Source organism: Peromyscus eremicus, chromosome 11 (assembly GCF_949786415.1).
Source record: "Peromyscus eremicus chromosome 11, PerEre_H2_v1, whole genome shotgun sequence".
NCBI lineage: Eukaryota > Metazoa > Chordata > Mammalia > Rodentia > Cricetidae > Peromyscus > Peromyscus eremicus.
Window position 1 is genome coordinate 7,026,571 of NC_081427.1, and position 27,764 is coordinate 7,054,334.

Below are 27,764 nucleotides of genomic sequence, written 5' to 3' on the forward strand. Positions count from 1 at the left end.
AACACAGAAAACTCACCATGGACCACATCCTCAGTAAACACTGATTCTCCCTCACCAGCAACAACCCACTACCAGTAGCTCCTCAGAATAAGGTAGGACCTTGAGATTATCTCTGCCCTATCTATGCCTTGATCTGGTGCAGGTAACCACAGCTCTGGTGAGATCATGATTGCAATAGATAGCCATATCATATCCAGAGATATTATTTCACAGCACTCTTCCCCGTCCTCTGGCTTTTCCATTCTTTCTGACCCCTATTCCACAATGTTCCCTGATCCTTGGGGTGGTGCATAATACATGTTCTCATAAAAGAGAATGTTGTTTCAAAGTTAGCTATCCTGGCAGGGAGAGACTATACCAACGTTCACTAAATGTGTTGTGGGAAACAACTAATTCAACAGGAACACAGAAGTTTAGTTAGTCTTGGCTTAGGAGATTCCCCTTCATCATGAGCATGGAAAATAACAGAAGATGTCATCAGACAAAAGCCCCTGATGCCTTTGCAGCCATACCCTGACTCTCGTACAAACAGTCAGGACAGCAGCTATCATGCTGGCCCTCATGTAGGGTCATTGAAACCTCACAACAACGTGGACGTGTGCCCTATCATCCCTATTTTATAAAGGAGTATACTGAGGTTGGAGGAAATTTAGGTCTTCCTGAAATGGACATGCACATCTGAGTGCCATAATGTGGCCTTTATATTGCTGCTCAGTCATTCATTTGGTCCTAGGCTGGAGGCTCTTTGTTGAAAGACCTCTCTTCAAAGGCAAGAAGCACAGACGAAGCATAGCTAATCACTGTCCAAGATTTACTAGCTCCCAGAACTTTATGTATCATTGTTTTCCTTTTAAAACTTTTATTTCCATTAGGAATAGGCAAACAAGAAACACAAAACTCCAGAGACCCTCCCTCCATCCCCAAGAGTATCCAGCCAATACTTGTAGACTTTCTACAGCTAGCACAGGGAATACCTACAGACTGTCTACACTCTCCAGAGAGCACACAACCAACACTAAAAGGTCCAGGGTACCTGTCCATCACCAGTGCCACTACCACTGAACCTTGCTAGCAGCCCCAGTGTCACATGCCTTTGTGGCTTACCTAGTTGAAGCTGTCACCGTTCATTCCTTACCTTGATGGCCTCCACTGAGTCGTATTTGTCCAGTTTGTTGATGTGGTTAGTGATGCTGCTGTTGAGAGCGGCAGGAGAGACAGGGTGGATAACAGTTGCATCGTGGGACTGTTGCTGGTACCGCTGGCAGTAGGTGTAGACAAGAAGGGTGAGGAGGCAGCCGAGGATGGAACTGCTGAGCCCCACAGCCATCATGTGGAACATGTTGAACTCTGTGAAATAGGGCCAATGTCATACTGCACTTGAGAAGAACATGCTACTTGACTCTCAAAGTGTCCCAGTGAAAGGAAAGACAAAAGAAGGTGCTGCAGACTCCAAGGTACAGATTTTTTTCCTTGGAAATGTCAGGGCCATGTAAAAACTCCTCCATACTGAGCAGCCTAGTTCAAATCAGTGTTCCTATGAATTACAATCATTTCCTCAAACCCTTTGAACATTGTTAGTATTGCAACCAAAACACATTTGCTTTCCTCTAAATCCCCCAGAGAGCCTTCAAGAGCACAGTGACCACTGGTCTGTGCGTTTTCTATGTGCAGTGTGTCTATGGACCTTAACAGACTGAGCATCCATCTATCCAACATGCCTAGAGCCTGTGAAAGGAGAATTCCCTTGGGGCTCTCAGTTGCTGTACTCCTATAAATAAGCCAGGCTGTTTCTTCCTCTCTGTTTCAGTTTATTTAAATTGTTTTCTATTTACATACACTCTGGTATTGTTCATTGAAGGTTTGAAAATACAAATTTTGTTCAATAATAGAAACTTTTGAAAATTAGGAGATAGAAGTCTCTCTTCTTTCTCTAGTTTTGGCTGTGTCTTTCTAGAGATAATGCACAGACTTATTCTCTCTCCCTCTTTCTCTACCTCTCCCTTCCATCTCTCCTTCCCTCCCTCCCTCCCACCCTCTCCCTCTCTCTCTCTCCTTCCCTCCATCTCTCTAATGTGTATATGACCTGTGGACCACTTTTTCTAACTTGCACTTAGTGATCTTAGAAAAAAAGTCTTAATCTAAGAAATAAAGATTTCTGTTAAAGGCACTAAATATAATCTTCTAGTTGGACACAGATGATTTTCTTTTGACCCATTGCTTGTCTAGTTAATAGGCATCTATTCTCTTTGACTTTTTTCCATGAGTTACGGGTAGGAGATATTCAAACAGTGAGCTGCAATGATGTGTCTTGAGCACAGGAGGAATTTGATTGGTATCCTGGCAATACACCAAGAGTTATGGAATGCCTAAGAAACAGCCATCTGGAAACCTCCATACTTGTTGGGAAAACGCTTCTGTTGAAGTTCCCAACCTTTCTGCAGTGCTCAGAGCAGACCTAAGTGAGAGTCATGTGAAGCAGAAGGTGTCCTCCTTTCTCCTAGTCTGCACTGGCACTAAAGGGCTAACTGTGTTCAGGTAATTAACCTCATGTCCTCAGAGCTCAGGGGGCATCATTAGGATCCCCGGCTGTCTCCTCATGCATCACCAGGAAATGCAATGTCATCTGGCAGTTTCCCATAATCTGTCAACTCCAGAGCCAAGTGGGACTGTGGTAGAGCTACTGAGTTTCAGCTTGGACATGGAGTGACATCCTTCACTGTGGATGAAGCCCTTCAAAATACTAGAGGAGACAAGTAGATCTGTCTGCAACCCCCAGAACCTGTTTATAACTGACCTCCACTGGCTTACTCCCTAGGGGTCTGCAGAGCCACCGCCCCGTGCCCTGTGTTCATTTAGGGCACTTACAACTCAGCAGAAGCTCCACCCTAGAGCTCTGACACTTGTCAAAAGATCACTTGCTACTCTTTACCAGTGGATACTAGAACTAGGGCCCTAGGGTTCTGTCAGAATCCCAGATCAAGAAGCCCAGGTGAAGCTCAGCATCAAAATACGAGACGTGTCATTAGGGCCTGATCTGTGTGTTACACAGTAGAAGTTGAAGATCTGTCTCATGCCCTCTGACCGTGAGTTTTCTTCTGTACTGTGTTTCTGTCTGTTCCTGGACACTGTTCTAAGAATGCAGATCCCTGAGAGATTGACCTCCCTCACTGGGCTCACTGTCAGCAATGATCAACACACACTTCTAAATGCACTGAGATTCTGAACAGATAGTGAAGTTCCTACCATAGAAGTCCATAACACTAATGACTGGATAATCTATTGAGAATATTCTACAAGAATCTGCCACTTCCTGACAGTTGAGTGAAGAATCACCTCAATTCTTTATGCCTAGCTCATTTGTTCAATGGTAAGATCATAGAGGGAGGTTACAAGCCTTGGGTGTTTCCTGCTTTGTCATGGAGACTGTGATCGGGCAGGGCTCTCAGTATGTGACTATTGCATGAACCATTCTGCACCCTTTCCACCAACAAACATTAGAATTGTATTGTTTTTACTGAAGATGGAGGCTATAGTGATGATAAGCAAGGCTGATTTCACATACTGGCTCTCTTTTTTTTCTCTATTTTCGCTGTTAGGACTCCCCTGAGCTGGTGCCACATACTGATAAAAATACTTTTCTACTGTACTTATAACTCATATTTCATTGCTGCATACGGAAGATGTACAATGGTCTCCATATGCAGATGTGCATCATTAGTCATATGAATTATTCCTGCAGGTGCCTGGGGAAGCTGTGGCCAGCTGACATCTTTATGATGAGATTATTCAGACTTTGTGTCTCCTGCAACTAAAAATAGCTCGGTGGAAAGATTTCAATAGGAGCACATTCTCTGCAAAGGGAAAAATAGTGCCTACTAAATCTCATGCGGTTCTGTACACCGTGGTTCTTCCCTAAATATATGCATTGTCTTTTTAACATTTACTTGGGTGTGCTGTGTGTGAGTGTGTGTGTGTGTGTGTGTGTGTGTGTGTGTGTGTGTGTGTGTGTTCACATGCTCATATATATGTGCAGGTAGCATGACATATACACAGAGGCCAAAGAACAACTTAAGGAGTCAGTTCTCTTCTTTCACTACATGGGACCTTGAGATGGAACTCAGGCCATTTGTCTTGGTGGCAGACATGTTCCTCTTATTCCTGTTATTAGTCAGTTTTTCCCTTGGTTTTTGGACAATGAGGATGGAATAGAGACCAACCACCTAGTCGGTTCAGTTGAATTGCTTTCTATGCAATGCTTGATTGATTTTTAACCAACGGAGATCAAAAATCTATACTGTTTCTCTAAACCTCCCCAAACATTCATGCTATATAATCAGTTATGTTAAACCCATCAGCTCCAGCCTAAGATCCATCTTACCTACTTATGCTGGAACAGCAATGCCAGTACCTTGAAGGTTAAAACAGTCAGTTTCCTAACAATGCAGAGTAATTACAGATCCTGATATTTAGCCAATAAAATCACCAGGTTAGATGCTGGATTTGCTCAAGGCCCTTAAAGGACTTGCACAGATCCAGCTCTCTGGCCAGAGGAATCAAAAGTTGAGAGACTCTGGCAGCAAGCATGGATGGCCAGTCAACTCCATTGAGATGCCACCCAGGTGACCCTCAGGTCTATCTTGACCTCTCTGAAGACAGAACACAATTTCTGCACAGCTGCATTCCCAACCTGCAGTTCCTTAAGGTTAGCACACAGTCTGATCTGAATCCTGGTGCTGACCAAGAGTATGACCCACACAGGGCTGCTGTAGAAGCCTCCCACATGTTTTCCAGGAATCTACTGGGCTCCTTTTCCCATGATGTTTTCAATGTAAAACCTCTGCTGCATTCTTTTGCCAGGATGCTATCCCTGAGTCCTTTACTCATGACCCATGTGGATCTGAGCCAGTAGCCTCACCTCATTGAGTTCCATGGTCCCCACCTATACAATACAGATAAAAACTGATGCTTACTATTCTTTTAGTACAATCGCCAATATAAACATCTCTGAAAATTGTTGTTCTTCACTTAGCTGGCAGCAAAATGTGACAAGCTAACTCCTTTGGCTCACATCTGATGACAGCATCACTAGAGAGGCTGGTTCTGAACAGAGCCTACAGTGGTTGGACAGTATTAGTACATGTCCTGAGTCTCTCATCTTAGATCTGAAGTTGTTGACTTCCAGAGCCTGTCTCCAAGTGCCTCACACAAACAACTATCAGTGTTGTAAGATGCTGATAGGACACGTCTGTCCCTAAAAGTGTTTAGTGGCGTGTCTGGTATATCATGACCAATATGAGGGTGTACTCAGGAGCTTCCCTGCCCAGTCACCCATGTCCAGCTGCAGAACACCATGGGAAGAGAAAGGTTACAATATGTCAGAGTTCCAACAAGAGCTCTATTAAACAGGAGAACTCACCTCCACATCTTTTCTCTTCTACACTGCTGGATCTTGCCACAGACACTTCTGGAAAAACAAAAATCCAATCACTATGCACAAAGGAGGTGGGAGGAAAGTTTATATCCATGCTTCATTTACATGCTTCATTACAATCATTTCATTCATTGATTTTGAATTCAACATGAATCTAAGGTTCAAAAGCCTGGTTAATTATCAGAAGTGTTGACTGTTTCTTTGTTTTAATAAACCTGTGGTGGATCTGGCTATGTCACCCTCACTAGGAGGGTATGGTATTAAATACCAAAGAAGAAAATGCCATGGTCCCTCGGGCTTGAAACAAGAGCAAGTACTAATTTCTGCTATGACATGTCTCATCAGCTAGGGACCCCCAATAACATTGCCCTGTGTTGTTTTTCTGGTGCAGCATTCTTTATGAACTGAAGGTTGAATCACCAGAGCTCAAGGAAAACTCTACTCAGAAGCCCAGGCATTCACTTTCTTGTGCCACAAGTGAAATCCACCAGGAGGATGTGAATGAGATGGCAGGTCTTCTGAGTGTGTTAACACCCCAGGTGTTTAGGAAGGCCAGACTCTCCTACACTGGTTTTTCACTACATAAGAAAAACTGAAAGTATGTTAAACAAAAAGTAACAATACTCATAGGCCGTATGTGGTTGAGGTGCCTTCTAAGGGTAGGCTAAAGCTATCAGTCCTGTGTAAAATATTACTGTTCTTCCTACAAGTCAAAAGAAATGAATAAACTGTGCTTCTATAATTTAATCCCATTATTTCTTCACAATAGTTTAGTCTTCGTTTTAGTCCATATAATGTCCCATAGATGCAGGAGGATTGTGTTTTGAGGGCTTATGCATAAGTAGAATGCCACCCTACTGGGCTATTGCAACAAGTGATTGTCCCCTGTGATAACTAAATGTTGACTTCCAATAAAAAGCCTGTGGCAAGAGGAACTTCCAACCCTTTTTTCAAGGCAGCATTAATGACAGACATTCATGTTCCCTAGTATATTGAGAGTTACATGAAGACAATGACCCTCTTCTCTGTGCAAATACACAACATTTGTCCTAGTAAAGTATTTATGCTGATATTAAAACAAGCCATCAGTTTTCAGTTTTTGTAGCAAATCCTCACACTACATTAGCATCAATAAATTATATAAGATATAGTGCCAAATTCCAATCTAATCTGCAGTCACCTGTGAATCTATATTCCTGTCACCTTGAAATCACAACAGTTGATAGGATCATTTTTAATTCAGCAAAGGCAGCCTCAAGAGCAGATAAAAGTCTGACCCAATGGGTTATTTTATCTCTAGATATTGGAATGACTGTGTTCACACTGATAAACATCTCTGCCCTTACCTGGGATGAAATTAGAGTCAAACATGCATGGCCGACTCTCTGTGGTATTTCCGGAACACTGGCTGCCCACAGGAAACAGAAGAATACACTGTCGAGCACGGACCTGGATGCCAGAGGCATCACACACAGACCAGTCTGACCACAATGACCAGCTTTCTACAGAGACCAGAAGAGGGGGAGAGGCGGGGTTACCTGATGATGTCGACCAATCACAGTCAAGTCAGGCTGTGCTTTAGGCTTTCATATTGTGTTTTTAATGGTTCTGTGCATAAGTAAGATGTGGTCATAGCTTTTTACCAATCCAGTAAATAAATCCACAAAAGGATGAGTAAAAGAGCTAAACATTTTAATATATATATAGATATAATGTATTTAAAGTAAATGTTCTAAGTCCTATAACATCATAATTCTGTGAATATTTTTATTTAAAATAGCCAATAAGCTAATTCTTGAGACAAACATGAGCTCTGAGAATCAGAAATCATTAGTGCAGGCACCATTTCCTACATAGTAAGCCCCCCTACAAAAAGGCCCTCAGATGATTTGCTGGACATTTCCCCCAGGATGCATGCTAGCTAGCACCACATGCTGAAATCCCTGGTTTCAGAATGGAAGTTTAAAGTACCTTTCTTCTGCAATAAACCAACTCTGCAAAGTCACCATGCCAAAGCCAGGCCAGCCAATTAGAGCTCATTTCCCTCCAGGCCTACTGATGTGGATAAAGTCAATTCCCACATCCTTGGTCAAGGCCGAAGGATGAGCAGTGGCAGGACACTTCTGCCCGAAGGTGGAGGACTTGTCGGAATGCTTTTCAATCCATCCAGGTGTACCGATGTTCACACATAGGGATAGGACTCATATATCAAGTCAAAGAATAAACTCTACATATTATTAATCACCAATATAAGGAGAACATCTTCCTTTTTTATTTTATTTTATTTTTTAGAATTTAGAAATTCAAGCCGTGCATTGATCCACGCAAATGGAATGGCTTTTTCTCTTGAAGACATAAAAGACTGATTTTTTTGGAATGATCATGAAAATTTGGTTTTTGAGGCCCTTTTAAACATAGATGGAATTTTCTAGAAAGATCTGTGCATGCATGCACACTGCTAAAGGATTTCACTGTTAAAGTTAAATGTAGAAAGGTAATTCATTTTCATCCCATGAGGGGTGTGTCAGAATGCCAGGTTACCTCTTTGTGAAAACTGTCTGGTACATCTTGCATCAACCACAGGTTCAGAGCTCCCCCGTCCACAGTCCTGAAGAGGCTCACTTCCTCCTATCACCACCCCCTGTTGCTTGCTTTGCTTTGGTCCTCTGATAGCTGACTGGACTTCATGCCTTGTATTTTAACTGTGCTGCCTTTGAGTATAGCCCTTGTCCTGAGTCAAGTGTCCTCCCACAATGCCAGGTGTTTCCCTGGGACAATTTCTAGCTTATTTTCAAGCATACAACATGTGCTGGGCCAGGATAAGCTCGGAAACAAGGAACCACAAGCAATTCTCCCTGAACACCAGGGTGGGGGTTCTACAAGTGTTTCTTACTTTCCACTTCTTCCAATCTTCTCTCTCCTCCAGCAGAGCAAGTAAGGTGCTACCTAAGAGTCATCAGTGTTACTTAGTAAGGTCAAAGTGAGTTGGGGTATATTTCCTAGGTAGGTAGTATATAGATGCTCCAACATGGGTGCACTTTCCCATTTGTGATGAAATGAGTACAATGTGAAAACTGCTTCACTGTAGAACAAAGTGTTACTAAATCACATCAGGGGTAACAGTGTGAGATTGACCTGCCATCCATTCCTCTATTTCCAGCATTTACTGTGACTTGCAATCTTTAACTTCATCATTCATAATTAAGAAAGGTGAGTTTGCACTAAGGCTATACAGTCACCACGGACATATATACCTGGACAGGTCTGTGTGTTGCAGAGTGCCTCTTCTGTGTGCAGTCCTAGGCAGATGTCCCCTCCATAGGCTGGGGCTGGATTCGTACACGAGCGAGTTCTCATGTAGTGTCCACCACCGCAGGTTGCTGAGCATTTTGACCAGGATGACCAACAAGACCACACACCATCCACTGGGAAAGGACACAAAAAACATAGCATGTCTGAAGTCCCCACCAGACCAATATGACACAGCTAGAGATAGGATATGCCACATAGAAGACAGCAGGACACACAGCAAGAAGCGACTCACGGTGTGGGGACAGCTGAGGTCCCCTACTCGGTGGAAGCTACAGATTTGAAGAATCTTTCCAACACTTTCTAGTTCCCTGTTTGTCCTTATGAAAATATTTCTAAACATACGATGTCTAAGCACCAGCACAGCACAGACTTTCAAAGTATGTGACTTGAAATGTCTAGTTTCAAAACCATGAGTCATGTGCTGTAATAATTAATATGAAGCACCCTAAGAATCAATACTTCAGGCAACAGACGTTCCAACAGTTCACATAATTCCTGCCATCCATGCTGGATTCTGCCCAGTGCTTGAATCACCATTTAATGTATCCTAAGTAAGATTGGTTCATGAGAAGATCAAATGCCCTGAAGTTTAGATCCTTATTTCTTCCAAGGAAAGAAAGCAATCAGTGACAGAGAACCGTTTTTTGTTGAAATGAAATTCATACATTAAATAGTTCAATGGACAAGGATAGAAAATCACTGCTCTTGTAATTCTAGTTAAATACTCAACTGCTACAATAAGATAAAAACAGAGTACAGTTACCACTGATGAAGGAGAGCAAGATAAAGCTGCATAATTAACCCCCAAGTGTCAACCCCACTGTGGGTGGTCAGGGGGACAGAGTGGAGCATTTACAGTCTGTCAGTTCATGGGAACATGTGGTGCTGATTCCTCAGCATGTTGAACCCTGGACCTCCAAGCAGCAGGGCTTTTTTTCCTCTAAAGGAGCATTGAGTAGAAGTCTCTTGTACTCTCTGTCTCCCCCTGTGGAGGTTCAAGGGTATTGTAGCTAGAAAGCACAGTGTCCTCAGAGTACCACAGGCTTCTGTATTGCTCTCTGGAGAAGACACACCTCCCGGAGTCCCAGAGTCCCCAGTTTGATTCACTGTGCCCTTCCATCATATTCTCAGTGTTCCTTTTCCCTGGGCCTTGTTGTTTACAGAAGAAAGACAAAAGGAACCTGCTGAGTTAAATCGGATCAAAAGAACTTATGTTTATTGTGCTGGGTTTTATTGGTGTCTAAGTACAACTTTGAGTTGCTTTCATCTTATTTGAATACACATAGCAACAAAGGACCATCTGTTGTCTCTAGCTTTTCCAGGCAAGGTCTACAGTACGGAGTCCTCACTGCTGCATCAAGTGTGCCAGGAAAAAAAAGTTATGATCAGAAACCATCGTGTGGCTCTCAGTGTTGAGATAAATTATGCAGGAGCAGGTTCAGAAGGTGAAGAATAATCATTTTAGTATGCACTTGACTTTACTATTATTTACTTATGTTAGTGCCACAGATAGAACCAGAGCCTCCAGAATTTGAGACAAGAACTATATTGCTCAGCTCTATCCCGAGCCTGGCTGAACCTTCATGGGCATGCACACAAAGGCCAGAGTAGGAAATTGGGTGCCTTCTACTACCATACTCTCTCTGTCTTATGGCCTTGAGATAAAGTCTTTTACTGAACCAGATTACCCTGTTGGTTAGGCTTACTGTCCAGAGAGCTCTTGGGATCTGCCTATTGCTGCTTTCAATGTTGTTGTGACCGGCACATGCAGACTGGCCCATATATGTGGATGCTGAGAATTCAAATGCAAATCCTCATGCTTACATACCAAGTGCTGTGACCCATTGATCTGTTTGCAATCTCTGAGAACATTTAAAAAATGATCATGTTTTTAGTAATCATTCACTAGGAACCTAGTACATTTAAAAACATCAGTTTACATAGAATATTATGCCCTAAATTATGTAAAAATTACCCTAAATATATGGATTCCTTTGGACATATAGCTCAACCTCCACAGTGTAGGGGGACTTACTACCAGCTCATAGCTGAGTTATAGGTTGTCACATTTTTAGGAATTTTATGGGTGGTAAAAGATAAAGTTGAGTATTCACCTTGCACAGCCTTGATGCGGGGCGGGATGGGGGGGGCACTGGACCTGCCTCATCTGAATGTAGCAGGCTCTGCCTTACCTTTTTGAAGGAGGGAATGGAGGATGGGTTGGGGAAAGTAAGGCTGGGGGGTGGGTGGGAGGAGGGAAGAGAGGGGGATCTGTCCTTGGTATATAAAAATGAATAAAAAAATTCCTTCAGAAAAAAAAAAGATAAAGTTGATGCTCATACATTCAACCTTGAATTTTCTAATCCCTTGGGCAAAGACATGGACAACTCTACAAAGGAATCTTGGCTTGTAAAAGGAAATGAGGACAGAGTTATTTTAAGATATTCAGGCCATGTACACATAATCCTGGCTCAACAGCAAGTCAACAAAAATAAAATTTAAAACTACTCACAGATGATGCTATCAGAGTGTCCTAAAAATGGACAAGAAACATTTACCCTCAGGGACCAGGCTCACATCTAAGCATCTCTAGGACTCCACATGGGCTACTAATGGACCCAAGAAATTAAGTTTGGAGTCTAGAGAAGACAGGGTGATGGAGGGAACTTGGCATTCCCATATCATTCTCCTTGGCTCCAGTTCATAGCTGTGATTCAAATCTAGTGATATCGCCCACGCTGCCTCCAAACACCCGGGGGAGGAATTTTTCTACATGGGCTGTGGGAAAGAACAACTCCTCGACCTTTCCCAGCATCTCAGCATCAGTTTGACTGGGAAAGTTGTGTAGTCTGAAGAGGAATAGCCTGAGGCTGGAGAAATTCAGGCATAAAGGCCTCATGGGAAAAGCACAACTGTAGGATCAAAGACATCATTGAATATCACTGCTACAGGTAAATGGAAGGAACTAGAAAAGTTCAGGTTGCGTGGTGCTACCAACACCTAGAAAGACAACGTTGCATGTTGTCTCTCATCTGATATTCTTAGCTACACATTGCCAGAGGTGAGTATATAACCTGGAGTAACTATAGAAACCAGAAGGGGAAAAGGGGACCATTGTGGAATGGTGGTGATGAGGAGCAATAGAGAGGAATCTAGAATCAAGCGATCTGAGGGGAGTGGGGAAATGGGGACTCTAATTAGGGAGATGGAACAGAGTTAAATACAGCAGGAAGACAATAGTAAAATGTCTGAAAAACTCACAAGGAATCATAACTATTAGCTATATACCTACAAATACCTATAATACATGTAAGTATGTATGCATATAGTATAAATAAAATTTTCCCATATGGGCTGACAATGCTCCCTGAAAGAGCCATACACATACAGAAACCCATTAACAGGCCTAAACATCTCTCTTTTGAGTTGTTGGTCAGGTTGTCCAAGAGAATCCCAAAACATTCTAGACTATTGTTGTTATCCCTGGTTGCCATCCAGAGGTGTAAGGTAAATTGCTATTTCTGAAAATACCCATTTACTTCAGACACAGGGCCCACAGGACCTGAGCTGATGTGATCCACAAGTCTGCTCCCTGGGGACTAGTTTTTATGATACCCAGAAGGTACAATGAAAGCTTCCAAAAAAGACAAGAAACCAGTAGTCCTACTCATCTACAATGCCTACGAACCATAACAATGAACATCAGGATTCTGTAACCCTACGGGTACAGTAGTGGATACACATACTTTAGCAGTTGCCAACAGCTCTCTAATTGGATTTCAGGCTGACTCAACAAGAGGAAAACCATGCTTGGGATTGGAAAGCTAGCCAGCTACCCAGGGCTAGTGAAGTCAGGGATCTTGAAGAACATACAACTGCCACTAGTACAACTGCAACTGGTTTACTAAACCAGCATAATTCCCAACCATATTCTAAATAGTTATACTTATAGCCATAGATAAGTGTAGTGCCCTCACCTAGGAAAATTCTCTTTGTAACAGACAGACAGACACTATTACAGGAAACCACAAGGGATCAAAATACAGAACCGTGGAGCTCAGTCACGACGGATAACATCTACAACGTAACTTTGCACTCAAGGCTCAGGTAGAATTGTGAGAGAGGAGGAGCAAAGGCTGTAAGAGCAAAAGGATCAGGGAGTTAAGTGTGAGGTCGGGGAGCTCTGTGTCTCCTAATACTGTCAGAAACTACATCCATAAAATCTCACCAACATGGCTGCCTAAACACGACCTGAACAAGGATGACACCATTTTTAATGTAGAAGGAGGAAAGCTCATGAGTCCTCCATTTTACACAAAGAACTACAGTCAAAGAAATGCTGGAAGCAGTAGAAACGATTCTCCACAGAGAAGAGCATACCAATTGGTTGTCCAATACCAAAAGGCCAGCCCAGAAAACATATATACAAGTAGCATACATACCGAGCAGGTTGTATTTATGAATATATTCAATAAAATTAAAGAAAAGGTGGTTATGATTTGAAAGAGAGCAATGGGTACATGGGAGGGCTTGAAGGGAGGAAAGAGAAGGGGGTAATGGAATAATTATCTTATAATCTCAAAAATTTAAAAAGTTATTTATAAAGGGAAAAACATCAAAACAAAGCTGGGACCTTGATTTCAACTTTACCTACATGTTTACCAATCCGTTACCATCTGTCTGTCCATTTACCCAACCATCTACCCAAAGATAACCTAGACATCCACTTATCTATCCAGTTAATCATTCATCCATCTGCCTATCCTTTCCACAACAAACGCTTATTAATCTCTTACAAGAGTTTATTACTCAAATAATTTAGAAAGTTGTATATATTTATAGGAATAGATGCTAAGGTTTTTATTCCCTTAAAACCAATGTATCTAATATTTAGAATGAGTTTCTCCTACACAGGATTTCTTATTCTTGCTTGCCAATTTGATGAACTCCTTCCTACCCCTCAATACTAGGCTCACAGTACCCTGGTTGGTTTACTGCTGTGGATATCGCTATATGTAAATAAACTCTGATTGGCCAATAGCCAGACAGGAAGTATAGGCGGGACTAACAGAGAAGAGAATTGAGGGAACAGGAAGGGAAGAGAGAGACTGCCTGGAGCCGCTGCCAGGAGAAGGAAGATGTAAGGTACCAGTAAGCCATGAGCCATGTGGCAAAGTAAAGATTAATAGAAATGGGCTAAATATAAGAGTAAGAGCTAGACAGTGACAGGCCTGAGCTAATGGCCAAGCAGTTTAAATAATGTAAGAGTTCGTGTGTTTATTTTATAAGTGGGCTCTGGGACTGGCGGGACTTGGTGGCGGGAGCTGGAGAGAAATTCTCCAGCTACAGTTTACATTTATGATTCTAGTTTGTATGTATCAGCTGATGTGGCCACTGCATGGCAACATACCATAAAGCCAGGAATCAATGGCTGTACTAGGTTATTCTTTATGAGATGCATATGTATAGCATATATGTATATATGTGCCTGTTACCGGGTTTCTGTTAGATAGCCTATGGCTCTTAGGGGGAGCATTGGCAGCCCATGTGGGAAAATTTTATTTATACTATTTGTAATGCACAAATCAATGGTGTTCTCTGTGGAAGGAAGACCAATTTTCCAGTGCTTTGTTCCCTCATCATCTGACAACTATCCACAGATATTTCTACGTGTGCCATGCCTGTGCAATAGCTAAGATCACTACGGTGTGTGAGCCTGATCAGAAGTCCTGGGGCTTCTACTCAGGCATAAGGCAAAGGTGGTGTGCTCAAGGACAAGGTTATAATTGCTTTAAGACTTTGTGTTAAAGAGACTAGGAGAAGGTTAGGTGACACACAGTTCTATTAGTCTCCAGAAGAGAAACCTGTCCTTAGAGGGTTTCATTCATGGGGTGGGCCCCTCTATGCAATAGGTGAGATGGAACTGGGAGCTGGCTGGTGTCCCCGGTATGGCACTGTGGCAGCCATGACTCTATGGACTTGGTAGAGGTCATATTGAAAGGGTTGGTTCTATCTGCATCCTGAAAGTGTCCAACACTTATTTTGGGGACAACACATAAAATTTTTGCCAACTAGTGACAGGGCTTAGACCACAAGATTTGAGTATGTACTGTATTGTTTTATGTCAACTTGACACAAGCTAAAGTCATCTGAGAGGAGGGAGCCTCAATTGAGAAAATGTCTCCATAAATTCTGGCTACAGTCAAGCCTGTAGGGCATTGTCTTAACTAGTGATTGATAGGGGAGGGCCCAGCCTATAATGGGTGGTGCTATCCCTGAGCTGGTGGCCCAGGGTTTTACAAAAAGCAAGCTGATCAAGCCAGAGGGAGTAAGCCAGGAGGCAGCACTCCTCTATGGCCACTGTAACAGCTCCTGCTTCCAGGTTCCTGCCCTGTTTGAGTTCCTGCCATTGCAACTTTTGATGACAATCTGTTATATGGAATTATGAGTGAAATAAACCTGTTCTTCCTCGTGTTATTTTGGTCATGGTGTTTTATCATAGAATAATAACCCCTACTAAGACAAAGTGAAAGAGGTCTCCAGTGGCTTTCAGTGGCTTCCAGGTATTAAAGGCTGCAAGCACACAGTTTTCCCAGTCTTTTTCACACTGTGATCCACTTACCTGGGCAGGGTAAAATATTGCATTCCTGGAACTCCAGGGATGGGCCAAGGCAGGGCATGCCCCCATACTTGGGTTCTGGGTTGTTGCAAACACGCTTCCGGTTCCGAATGCCTCTGCTGCAGTCTCGGCTGCACTGTGACCAGGAAGTCCATGCTGACCACGCCCCATTGACTGTATGGGCAGAGTATCTCCCAGCACGTAGAAAGTCTCCAGAGAGACCTGCCAAGGAAACCGAAAGTGTGATTCTGCAGTGTAGGCTGTTCGCTTTATGTCTAGAATTACCCTAACAGTCAACTGAACCCTTTTCACACTTCAAAAGCCCCAAACCCACTGTAGCTGAATGGCAGCCTCCCAGAACTCATGCTTCTTTCCTGTAGTTACTATCTAATTAGGATGCACATGGTACTCCATCTGAATGTGGCAACACATTTGCAACCAGCAAGTTCACATCGGTGATTCTTCTCTCTTTTGTAGAGGACTCTAAAGAATGCCCCTGGTTCACTTTCTTTAGTTCTACTGCAAACTGTCCTCATGAACCATGGGACTGGTGCTACTGGAAAGATATTTGTCTGGAAAAGAGGGCACAGCTTAGACCTGTGCCTTCTAAGTTAACCTTTTCAGTGTGAATTCATGCAGTAAAGTGATCAGAGTTAATCCCTCTTGAATCACAGACCATGAAGACAACAGTTTGCTCCAGAGAGCTTGCGCAGATCTCATCCCTGAATAAGCTTGCCTAAGATGTTGTGCATATGCTTGCTAACAAAATGGAACAGCAGGGATTAGGGGTGCTGGTAGTGGTGGGGTGAGGATGGACAAGCATTATAAGAATATATGAATTGTTTTTTGAAGACTCCTTGCATATCAGACCTGATCTGAGCATTTTTTCTTATTTAATCAGACTCAGTCAAAATTTGTGTGAAGAAGATGCAGCCCGACTTACGATATTAAACCCATTCAGTCATTGTCTCACAAATAGTGATGTTTTCACCAACCACTGGTCATGTGGTAGGCAATTGTTCTCACAAGCAAGCAAACACCAACACCCCAGCCATTCCTGAGCAAGCTTCTTGTTTGGTGCAGTGCAGGCAGGATGGTCTTCTAAGATAAGGCATTAGGAGCAGCTTTTTGAATCCGGCCAGTGTTTTGTGGGTTATCAATAAACAAACAATGGTGGGCAAGGCTCTTTTTCTGTGTTCAGAAGCACATGTGTCCAATTTTCAGTTTTCAAGACATCAATAACACGATGTGAAGATGATCATCAGAACTCAAAGCAACCAAAACATAGACTGTTTATATTTCTTTATACCATGGGCAATGCTTGCAGTTTTAATAAAATATAGGCTATCTTTGTATAATGTGCTTTTACAAAAATTTATAAATTTTTATAAAATCATTTTTAAAACATATATTCATGAATAATATATATACTATTAATATTTAAAACATACTAGCTTTGGTGTTATATGTATCTGAAAATGGAAAGAATAAAAATATGCGTTAAGGGAGGAAAATAAAGTCAATTGTAAAGATATACCATGCTTCATTTTCAACATTTCACTTTGATGGTACCATAAATAAATGTCATAGGCCATACACAATAATGGTGTAAGTAAATTCATAAAAAGGTCATCATCCCAACAAGTGAAATGAAGGAAGACCAATTAAACATGAATTTAAGATGAACAATTAATAATATTTTAGGATATGTGTCTTCCACTTAGACTTCATAGGGCATAGTTGTATTTAAGACATTATATGAGATATAATTAAGATGTCATATAGGATATAATAGGAAAAAATTGAAATAATATCTGAAATTCATCTTTGAATTCTCATATTCTATCTCATAATCTTGATTAAAATGATAAGATTGCCCTTTATAGAATGTACATTTTCCAGCTGGGTCTCCTGTTCTCCTCTATTGGAATTTCCAAGTAAATCTTTTCTTTGAGTAACAGCAGGTTTTTATAAAAAGAGCAAGAGTGACTGTTCTCTGCTGCTCCTCTTCCAGGTGATGGCTTTAGTTCTAAGTTGTACATTTATTTTCATAAGACCCTTCATCAGAGTAGACTGTGTCCCTTTTAAGAAACAATGGGCTGTGTATTGTTGAACTGTAGGTATCAGCAATCTGAGATGTGTCAATACCTGAAAATACAGAGGATGAAGAGGAGTGCTTTGGAAGTGCATGGTGCTCTATAAGAATTGTTGTTCATCAGGTATCCAGGCAGGCTATTCACACCCAGAGAAGGCATGGGGATCTGTGACCAGAGAGCAGTGCAGCCCATCCCTTAGAACTTGACTGGGATAAATGTGACCTATCTGACCCTCCCTGTGTCTGAACACCAATCTATGAACACCAACACTCACGTTGGGAGAATCAAGGACAATCACAATCACAGAGTGCTGAGTAATGCTTATGAATGCTCTGTCACTGATGTAACTGCCCTTCTCATGAAGCCATCCTGTGGGCACTCCTCTATGAGTGTCTCTTTCCTTTTAAGAGCCAGAATGTATTTTGTGCAATCAGATAAAAGTATTTTTTTAAAAAAGGAAGAACAAAGCAAATAATGAAGCTTGGGGAAAAGGCTCAACCATTCCTGCAGGAAGTCTAGGGAGAGAACTGCCTGACAGACCATGGGCAGTGTCCAGACCAGGCAGAGGATGGGGTTGCATCTGCCTTGGCTCTCCAAAACATTCACAAAACTGTTGCTGAAGTTTTCTCCAGTCCTGCCTGGCCAATGGTCAGGACAAATCTCTCTCATCTGCCAGTCCCACAGCCGCTCAGACCCAACAGAGTAAACACACAGAGACTTATATTGCTTACAAACTGTATGGCCATGGCAGGCTTCTTGTTATCTAGTTATTCTATCTTAAATTAACCCATTTCTATAAATCTATACTTTGGCACGTGGCTCATGGTTACAGGACATCCCACAGCACAAAACCACTAGGTTAAAGCACTGTTAGCATAATTGGATCCAATGTGCTATTTAACAGAAAAATCACTTTAGGTATAAATAAAGAAATGTACTTCTACTGTCTTTGTCTACTTCAGGACTTTTTTTTTTCCTTCTGAGATAAGGTTTCTCAGTGTAACAGCTTTGGCTGTCCTGGAACTCACTCTGTAGACCTAGCTGGCCTTGAACTCTTAGAGATCCGCCTGCCTCTGCCCCCCAAGTGCTGGGATTAAAGGCATGTGCTACCATTGCCTGGCTACTTTAAGGTTTTTAAAAGGGGGGAATCTAATTTTCAGCTACTATTTTTATGACAGCTACTCTTTTCACCATATTCTCTTATGTTAAATAAACCTCACTGCTGTGGGATGTATGGCAAATGTGTTGCTAATTAATCAATAAAACACTGATTGGCCGTTGGCTAGGCAGGAAGTATAGGTGGGGCAAGGAGGAGAATAAAGCTGGGAAGTGGAAGGCTGAGTCAGAGAGACACTGCCAGCCGCTACCATGACAAGCTGCATGTGAAGATCCTGGTAAGCCACGAGCCATGTGGCAAGGGATAGGTTTACGGAAATGAATTAATTTAAACTGTAAGAACAGTTAGCAAGAAGCCTGCCACGGCCATACAGTTTGAAAGCAATATAAGTCTCTGTGTTTACTTGGTCGGGTCTGAGAGGCTGTGGGACTGGCAGGTGAGAGAGATTTATCTTGACCGTGGGTCAGGCAGGAAAACTCAAGCTACAAATGGCGTCCAACGTGGTGGCAAGAGTTTCCACCTAAAACCTGAGAAAAGATTCTAAAACAGAGCTAAAAACAGTTCCTAATTGTCTCTCTCAAATAAGCGGCAGCTGCTGGTTTGAGCTACTGGTGGGTTTCTGGTGTGTGTGCTTGACCTGCAGTATGGCAGGAATGAGGCCTCTGCAAGTGGCACATTAAGCTGCATGGTGGATTTAGCCTTTGATAGTACAAAACAAAAAAAAGAGGTTTTTGGACTACACGCTGCTTGGATAAAAGCATAGACCCACGATAGCTCCCAGAGCTGGCGGGGAAACGTAGCCATGTTGGGAAGCTGAGGTGGGCGGAGCCAACAGCCACAGCTGCTGCAGTTTAAGGCAAGAGATTCACAATAAGACAGATTCAGATGTAATAGTTTACAATGTGTGTAAAAGATACGTAGGCTTGAAAGAGACTAAAAAGGTGATATATAGAGTTATAGAAACAAATACATAGTTTTAAAAAATAAAGTCATTAAAGAGACAGTAAAGGTAGTATAAAAAATAAGCCACGTAAAAATGGATATTACACAGAGAATCTGGATTGTGTTGTCTTTGGGATTTTTAACTGCAGAAAAACATTTGATTGTAAAAGCTGTTGAGTTATGCCAAAATGTATATTTTAAAGGTACCTTGACTTCAAAATTTGGATATAAGGACATGTTACTTTGGAAAGGAGTCTCTGCTTTTGTTCCCACAGAAAGCCAAAGGCTATGGAATTGTTCCAGATTAAGATACATCAGGTTTGACCAGCCAAGACCCCCTGAAGGTCTCCGATGACACCATGGCCCAGATGATCCAACATCCAGAATGGTTTGAAGGCATCTGGTTCAGACAATACAGCCTCATGGACTATTCCATAATTCTAAAATTTTCTTTGTTTCCCCATAAGATACAGCGCCCCCTTCCAGCAGGAAGTAGTAAGAGAAGCTACGCCCAAATTCCCAAATTATATGTAATTTTACTTTGTTAAGGTTAAAACCTTCCTTTTGGGAAAAAAAAAAGGGGGAAGTGCTGTGGGATGTATGGCAAATGTGTTGCTAATTAATCAATAAAACACTGATTGGCCGTTGGCTAGGCAGGAAGTATAGGCGGGGCAAGGAGGAGAATAAAGCTGGGAAGTGGAAGGCTGAGTCAGAGAGACACTGCCAGCCGCTACCATGACAAGCTGCATGTGAAGATCCTGGTAAGCCACGAGCCATGTGGCAAGGGATAGATTTATGGAAATGAATTAATTTAAACTGTAAGAACAGTTAGCAAGAAGCCTGCCACGGCCATACAGTTTGAAAGCAATATAAGTCTCTGTGTTTACTTGGTCGGGTCTGAGAGGCTGTGGGACTGGCAGGTGAGAGAGATTTATCCTGACCGTGGGCCAGGCAGGAAAACTCAAGCTACACCTCACACAAACTATTTTGGATCTAAAGTTTGAACAGAGACTCCCACTAGTTTTCCGTTTCCTTAGAGACAAGGACAAAGTCTTTCCATTAAGTGGCCAGTCTCACAGAACTTCCTCACCATCTGTGGAGCAGCCGCTGGTTCCATCACTGGAACAGTATCGCATTTCAATCCTCTGCCTCCCCACTTCCAGCAAATTTGGATCTGGCAGGCGAGCTTTACATGTGTATCGGAACCGCTGCTCATAGTGACCACCATTGTCCGAGATGTTGACAGGTGTCCAGGGAGTCCACGGTGTGGTCTTCTTCAACTCTGGGCATGCATTGGTGTTACAAGGCTGGTACTCCTGGAGGAGAGAATACACAGTATGTCTTAACCCTGCAGCACATAGCCAGCTCAGGGAGATTCCTTTTATAACATGTCACAGGTCGTCAAAACTTTGGGGCCTAAGACACTCAAAGCTCCTTCACAAAATCAAAACTATACTTATGCTAAACTGTCACTTAACAGACACTTAGTTTTCAAGTTGCCTTCAAATGAAACTGGTGATTTCTGCTGTATAGACAATGAAAATGAGAAAATAAAATTGCATGTGAAAAACCATGACAACTTCCTAAAATGGCATCTTCCTTTTTCTTAGTAAGTTACTCACAATGCTGTTTATCTTGGTGTTAGTTTAGCTCTTTTTTTTTTTTTTTTTTTTTTTTTCGAGACAGGGTTTCTCTGTGTAGCTTTGCGCCTTTCCTGGAACTCACTTGGTAGCCCAGGCTGGCCTCGAACTCACAGAGATCCACCGGCCTCTGCCTCCCGAGTGCTGGGATTAAAGGTGTGCGCCACCACTGCCCGGCTAGTTTAGCTCTTTTGTTAAAACCTTAGAACCAGAATATGCTCTTTAGACTCCAGATGATTTAGTTTGAGATTAATGAATACTAGAAGCCTTGGGGGAAGATTCAAATATTGGAGTGGAAGAGTATCCGCATAGCACAGGAAATGATGCACAGCCTATAAGATTTCCTCCTCTAGTCCCCCCAATTAACCCATGACATTTCTCAGTTTCTCCTCCATCCTTTCATGACTACACATAACCACAGGTTGGAGGGTTTGGGAGCTCCATAGAGAGTAGATTTGAAGATCTATAAAGAGAGACACACTGTCTGGGTGGGGTGTAAACAGGACATGGGTGATAAAAATGTGCTTGGCAAGCCGGGCGGTGGTGGCGCACGCCTTTAATCCCAGCACTCGGGAGGCAGAGCCAGGCGGATCTCTGTGAGTTCGAGGCCAGCCTGGGCTACCAAGTGAGTTCCAGGAAAGGCGCAAAGCTACACAGAGAAACCCTGTCTCGAAAAACCAAAAAAAAAAAAAAAAAAAAAAAAAAAAAAAAAAAAAAATGTGCTTGGCACATTTACTTATTACTTTGCCATAAATACTATGGATATTGAATGAGGAGTAAATAGTTGACCTTTGAGGCAGTTCTGTGTCCCAGTTCCTCCAATCAACAGTAAAGGTTATTTCACTAGGAGAAAACTACCAACATAAGGTACCTACTTATGACCATACTGTAAAATTTTAAATTAATGTGAAATCAAATACAAAACAAGAGCTCAGCCACTTTCAGGACACAGCACCAGCGTTGCACTCATGAACTCCCATGGATGTGGCTGTGCGCACAAGACCTGCACAAGATCAAGACGGTCAAAATCCTAGCAGGAGTGACAGAGAGGCTAATGAAATCCCACCCCTGTCTGAGGAACTATGGGCAATTGGCGGCTGCTGGGGGAAGGAGTCAGTTTTATTCAGGGATGTGACCCATGAGAAGCTACTCATGTTCCTGTAGGTGGTCTTACACCCACACTTACGTACCAAACACTAAGTGGACACAACAGGCTCTCTAAAAGAGGAGCATACACAGTTTGGAGGGGAATGTGGTGGGGAGACGGGGGAGAAAGTGAAGGGGAGGGAAGTTGGGGTAGATTAGACAAACACATTCATGTATGAAATTCTCAGAGAAAAACAACAGAAAAGGAAGCACAGCTATGCTGGGTGCTCTGCATTTCTGTGCTAGGCTTTCCTTTCTTTTTTTAATTTCTTTTTGGGGAAGTCATCATTTTTCTTATGGCTTTTTGCTGGAGTAAATCCTGTAGTGCATTCTTTTTTTTTGGTTTTTCGAGACAGGGTTTCTCTGTGTAGCTTTGTGCCTGTCCTGGAACTCACTTGGTAGCCCAGGCTGGCCTCGAACTCACAGAAATCCGCCTGGCTCTGCCTCCCGAGTGCTGGGATTAAAGACGTGCACCACCACCGCCCGGCTTGTAGTGCATTCTTAAGTAAGGATGCCTTCAAGACAAACATCTCATGCTTCCTTACCCTCACGTAACATCCACAGGTGTTAATCTATATGAAAACAATCTACATGTATTAAGATATTGGAAGAGATTTTAGGTCGAGAATGAATATCCTTCAGAAAGGACCATTTCCTGTGCATTTATCCCCCAGTGACACAGTTGAGAAGTGCAACATTAGCTGATCAGCTACCTATGTATGGGTTATTTCGGAAAACTATTTTAACTTATAAATTGATTTTTTTCTTGCTTTAGAAATGTTCTTGATGGCATTGTTATGCGGTCTCTATCCCCCTCCCTTGCTGTGTTGGAATTTCTATCCTCTGGATATGATCTCTTAGGTTTAACTTTGACTATCTCATCTATTATCTCTCTCTTTTTTATTTAATTATCCCCCCTTACATTTTAGGGGAATTCTGAGATCATTCTTTTTGGTATTGTTTCCATAAATAGTTTGGACATACAGAGCCAACTTTTCTTATCAGCCTGGAAATTCTTGAAACACAATTTCTAAATGCCAACCAATAGGCAACTGGGAAGCAGATCCCTCTAAGCTCAAAGTCTGAGTTGGTGGCTATGTTAACTCTTTTCTGTGCAGGCCCATCTCTGTCGGTCTAGAGTCATTTATTTTTCCACTGAAAACAATGAAACTGGTTCTTGTTTTTCTGTGTTTCTGGGGTTAGGGCTTAGAAAACCAATCTCCTTAATATAGAATTAGTGAGTTTCTAGACATGGTCACCCATGTATGCCTGTAGCAGTAGCTTAAACTGAAAGGCTAATACACTCTTATCATTGTTCTAATTATTCTAAGTAGTCTTCTCATGCTTTTCTTCCTTTTCTACAGTAGGAAATACTCAGGAGTTATGCTTGTAACATGAGAGGAATTTAACACAGAATGTGTAAAATTACTATGGGTGTTTCTTGGACTTAATACCCACAGCCATTCCTACCTATCCACACCATCCTCACTCCAACCAAACTGCCAAGATGGATGACTTCACTTTTCTCTGTGGATAGTAACATTTTGGATGTTACTCCTAAATGGAAAAACAGCCCCAGTAAATTCTATAAACCCACTTGGGCAAGGAGGTGGATGCGGCATGTACACTCCATCTCTTTCACTTGGCATAGAAGCTATCAGACAGGAGAAGGAGAAGCCTCTATCTCAACCCTTCTGTGCCTATCCTGAGGGGTGCTGGATTGAAAGAACCATACAACATTATTGTCTGATGCCCCATGTCATCTTGGCTGGGCAAGTGTTCAGTAATTCTTTGATAACATAGACTTAAAAAACCATCCAAGAGGTTGACTTGTGAACTGTGCAGTTCTTAAGCACCAACAGCTTCAATATTGCTCGTAGAATAGCTATGTCTTTATACCCATGAGACTACTTGTAATAATCCCTAGCATCAGGTAACATCAAACCTTTGAAATCTGTGGCTGGTACTTGCATTGGAAAGTGGGTGCTAGTGTCTGGGTTGGCATGTGTCAGAAGGACAGACTGTCACACATCCCTAGCAGTGAGTTTAGCTCACTGCAGCAGATCAATTTGGGTTCATTATATCTAAGTCTCCAACTACATCTGTCTCCATGTTCGTATCTCTTCAAAACTTTAGCATGCAGCTCAGAACTTGGCTCACCAGCCTCTGAGGATGGATCAAGCTTGCATTTTGTGTGAATTATCTAATTATGAAAGGCTAGGAAACAGTGAGACCAGTCTGTTTTATCTTAATTCCCCAAATTAGGCAGCAATTCAGTTCAGTTGTGGAGCCTCAGATAGTTTAACTGAATCTGTATTTGACAGTTTACTGGTTTACTGCTGCAATGACTATCCAAATTTGAAGGCAATGTGAATGACTAGCACACCATTAAACAATAAAGAAATATTGAGTGTTTAAAAAATAATTTAAGGAGTTAATTGCTACTATTTGCCACACACCAGTCTTACTATTCTGGTAGAAATTAACAGATAAGAATAGTAACTAAGGCAATTTTCAGACATTCCTCTTGATGTGCTCCCCATGGATTCTCTAGCTCAGTCAGCAAAGATAAAACCATCCATTTAAAATTTTAATCCAGAAACCTGTGAGACACCCGGCTGCCCCCTGCCCTGTTTTCTGCTAAGTCCTGTAAGTGTGGCCTTCTGAGTTCATTTCCTGCTCCCATATTAACCATTTCTCCTCTCTTTCAGGAGAAAATTGGCCATCGCTCATCACTTCAGGCTCATGTTAGAGAAACAAGGCATGCACTTCACTAATCCTTAATTCTCTGTCTAAATTCTGCCTCCATTAATACATTGTAAGTTTTCAGGGAAAAAAAGAACTTTAACATTTTTATCTCACATCACCAGTTTCAAGCACAGTTACACAAGTTGCTTGGTGAATGGGTAAATTATATTGAACATGGTTCGAATAAGCCTATTCAAAAGGAATTTGCATAAATTTGGGGAGCAAATTCAGATGGTTAAGTGGAGCCTCCTGTTTTGCTGTTTATTTTTCCTTTGAAAAATCTATAAGAGTTTACAGATTAAAAGTAAAGTAGAGAGATGGAGAGGATCCAAGAAGAATTTTCATGCCATATGCTCAGCACAATGTGGGAGAAACATCCTGAAAGTCATTTCATCAATAGCTGAATATACAAACCAATTTATGCTAATATGGAATCCTTGTGGTTTCTGTGTGATTTATCAAGTTCTCATTCAGTAACCAAACTTGGCATGTAGAGACAGACAGCTAGCTTCCATAAAAGAAACAACAAAGCAATTCAATTGTGTTACCAAAGTGCCCAAGCATGGGTGCTTATGCAGGCCAATAGAACTGATACCACAAAGAAAAGATTAAAAGGAAGTTCTCTGAATTAGTTTTGTGGTACCTAGGATGGTAGGCAAGCAAGAAGAGTAATTGATTCAGACTAACATGGTCACAGAGTGGCCTGCTCACCACCAAGATAGAGCAACAGAAATTAAGTCTTTTCTCAAAATAGCCCAAAGTAACATGAAACAACATTTTTTGAGATGCTAGACATCAGTCAATGAGAGAATGTTTACTGCATGATGGTGAAAAATGGAAGGAACCCCAGAATGACTTCAACAGTTCTGAAGATGTTCCCAGACAGGGGTCCAGGGAATGCAAAGGAATATCAGATTCAGACATTAAAAAAAAGTGGGGAAGATGTCGATGGGATCTGGGGATGCCAAAATGGCTACAGTCAGAAAGGAGAGATATGCACAGGGAAACAAAACAAAACAACAATGAAAACAAAAAAACAAAACCAACCAACCAGCCAACCAAAAAATGTTATATATCATCTTACTATGATAAAATTAAAACCTTCCTTTTTAATTAGACAAAAAGGGAAGAATGCTGTGGAATAATCCTTCTGTACACTATGACTATGTTTTACTCTCATTGGTTAATAAAGAAGCTGATTGGACTACAGCAAAGCAGGATGAAGTTAGGCCAGACAATCAAATTGAGGAAGCTAGGAAGGAGAAAGGTAGAGCCAGGAGATGCCAGCCAGCTACTGAGCAAGCAGGATGTGTAGAAAATAAGGTAACAAGCCATGAGCCACGTGGCAAAGCATACATTGAAATATGGGTTAATTTAAGTGTAAGAGTTAGCTAGTAACAAGCCTGAGCTATCAGCTGAGCATTAATAAGTAATATTAAGCTGTGTGGATTATTTGGGAGCAGGCAGACAGGGCAGGAAAACTCTGCCTGCAAAAAAAACACCCCAAAGATACAGACAGCTCCTCCCTTCAAACATGCAAATGAATGAAAGTGAGCAAACAGATGCTAAGAAAGTTCACAGAGATGAGGAAGACCTAAGAAACCACACAGGAGAAGGAATGACCTATCCAAAAAGATCAAACATCTGGTAGGACACTGTGTCAGCTCCCACAAGAAGGGTAGTTAAGCTTTGAATCCCAGGCTATTTAGCTACCAGAGAGAACTTCTCTTCTTTAGGGAGGAAAACGTACCAGAGACTAAATTTTGTCCTGATCCAATGAATATTTGTAGAAGAAAGAACCCAAATCATCAAACTGAATTTACATAATTTAACCATATCCCAGCAAAGAACTCTAGTATATTTTTCTAATAGCAAGCATCACAGAAGTAGGTCAAACTTACAATGCCAAGCACCCACTCTAAAATTATGGTTTAAAACAAGTTCAAAACACAAAACCTATATGAAAATCAGTCAATTAAAACTGATGCAGAAACTGCAGTCAGTAACACTGGCAGACTTCTAGCCTTGTTTCATATGCATCACATGCAAGGAGATAGACTGAACATATTAAGCAGTGAGCTGAAGGATATGAGGAAGTATGTCAGTGACATGCTAATTGCTTACAGTACTTGGAGATTGTTGCAAAGGATAGAGAGAACCCTAGATTACTTCATGAGAACAACTGTAATATGACATCAAAACCAGATGAAGAGTTTGGATAGAATGAAAATTCAAGTGTGCATCATCAAAGGTGTAGATGTGAAAGTTTTTAACTTTGCTAAATCAAATACAAATGTGCATGTGTGTACACTCTGTGTGCGTTCGTAGCAAGTCCTTGCACATGTTGGTATCACAGTATTTCTCATGTCTTTAGTACGTGGATGTTTCAAACCGAATAGACCCATTAAAATTCTTGTAGATAAATGCTTCATAAGGGTAAAGCCTGCACTATCGTTTCCACTGTCATCTGGGCAAGCACATTAGATGTTCCATGCCTGTCACAGTGACAATCTCTGTCCTTATACAAGTGTTGCTGTTTTTCAGCACAAAATCAGCCAGCACAGCAACTTCATGCCACAGCACCTGTGTGTATGTGTACGCAAGAGTGAACATGTTCCTTATCCTTTAAGGTCACATAATCTGTAATCAATTCATTGTCCACTGTGCATTTTCATGCTGGTTCAGGACCTGAACATGAAGGAGTCACCATCAC

At 41.8% G+C, this 27,764-nt stretch overlaps 1 protein-coding gene across 1 annotated transcript in view; it reads right to left on the bottom strand.

Annotated features, from left to right (window-relative positions):
* Sema5a (semaphorin 5A) overlaps positions 1-27,764 on the bottom strand; it is a 485,625-nt gene that overhangs the window by 2,996 nt on the left and 454,865 nt on the right. Inside the window, exons 17-22 of the mRNA XM_059276245.1 lie at positions 20,608-20,833; positions 15,366-15,584; positions 8,686-8,856; positions 6,778-6,933; positions 5,417-5,464; positions 1,136-1,347 (exon numbers count right to left, since the gene is read on the bottom strand). Of these exons, the coding sequence (XP_059132228.1) occupies positions 1,136-1,347; positions 5,417-5,464; positions 6,778-6,933; positions 8,686-8,856; positions 15,366-15,584; positions 20,608-20,833 (1,032 nt within the window). The remainder of the gene's footprint in view (positions 1-1,135; positions 1,348-5,416; positions 5,465-6,777; positions 6,934-8,685; positions 8,857-15,365; positions 15,585-20,607; positions 20,834-27,764) is intronic.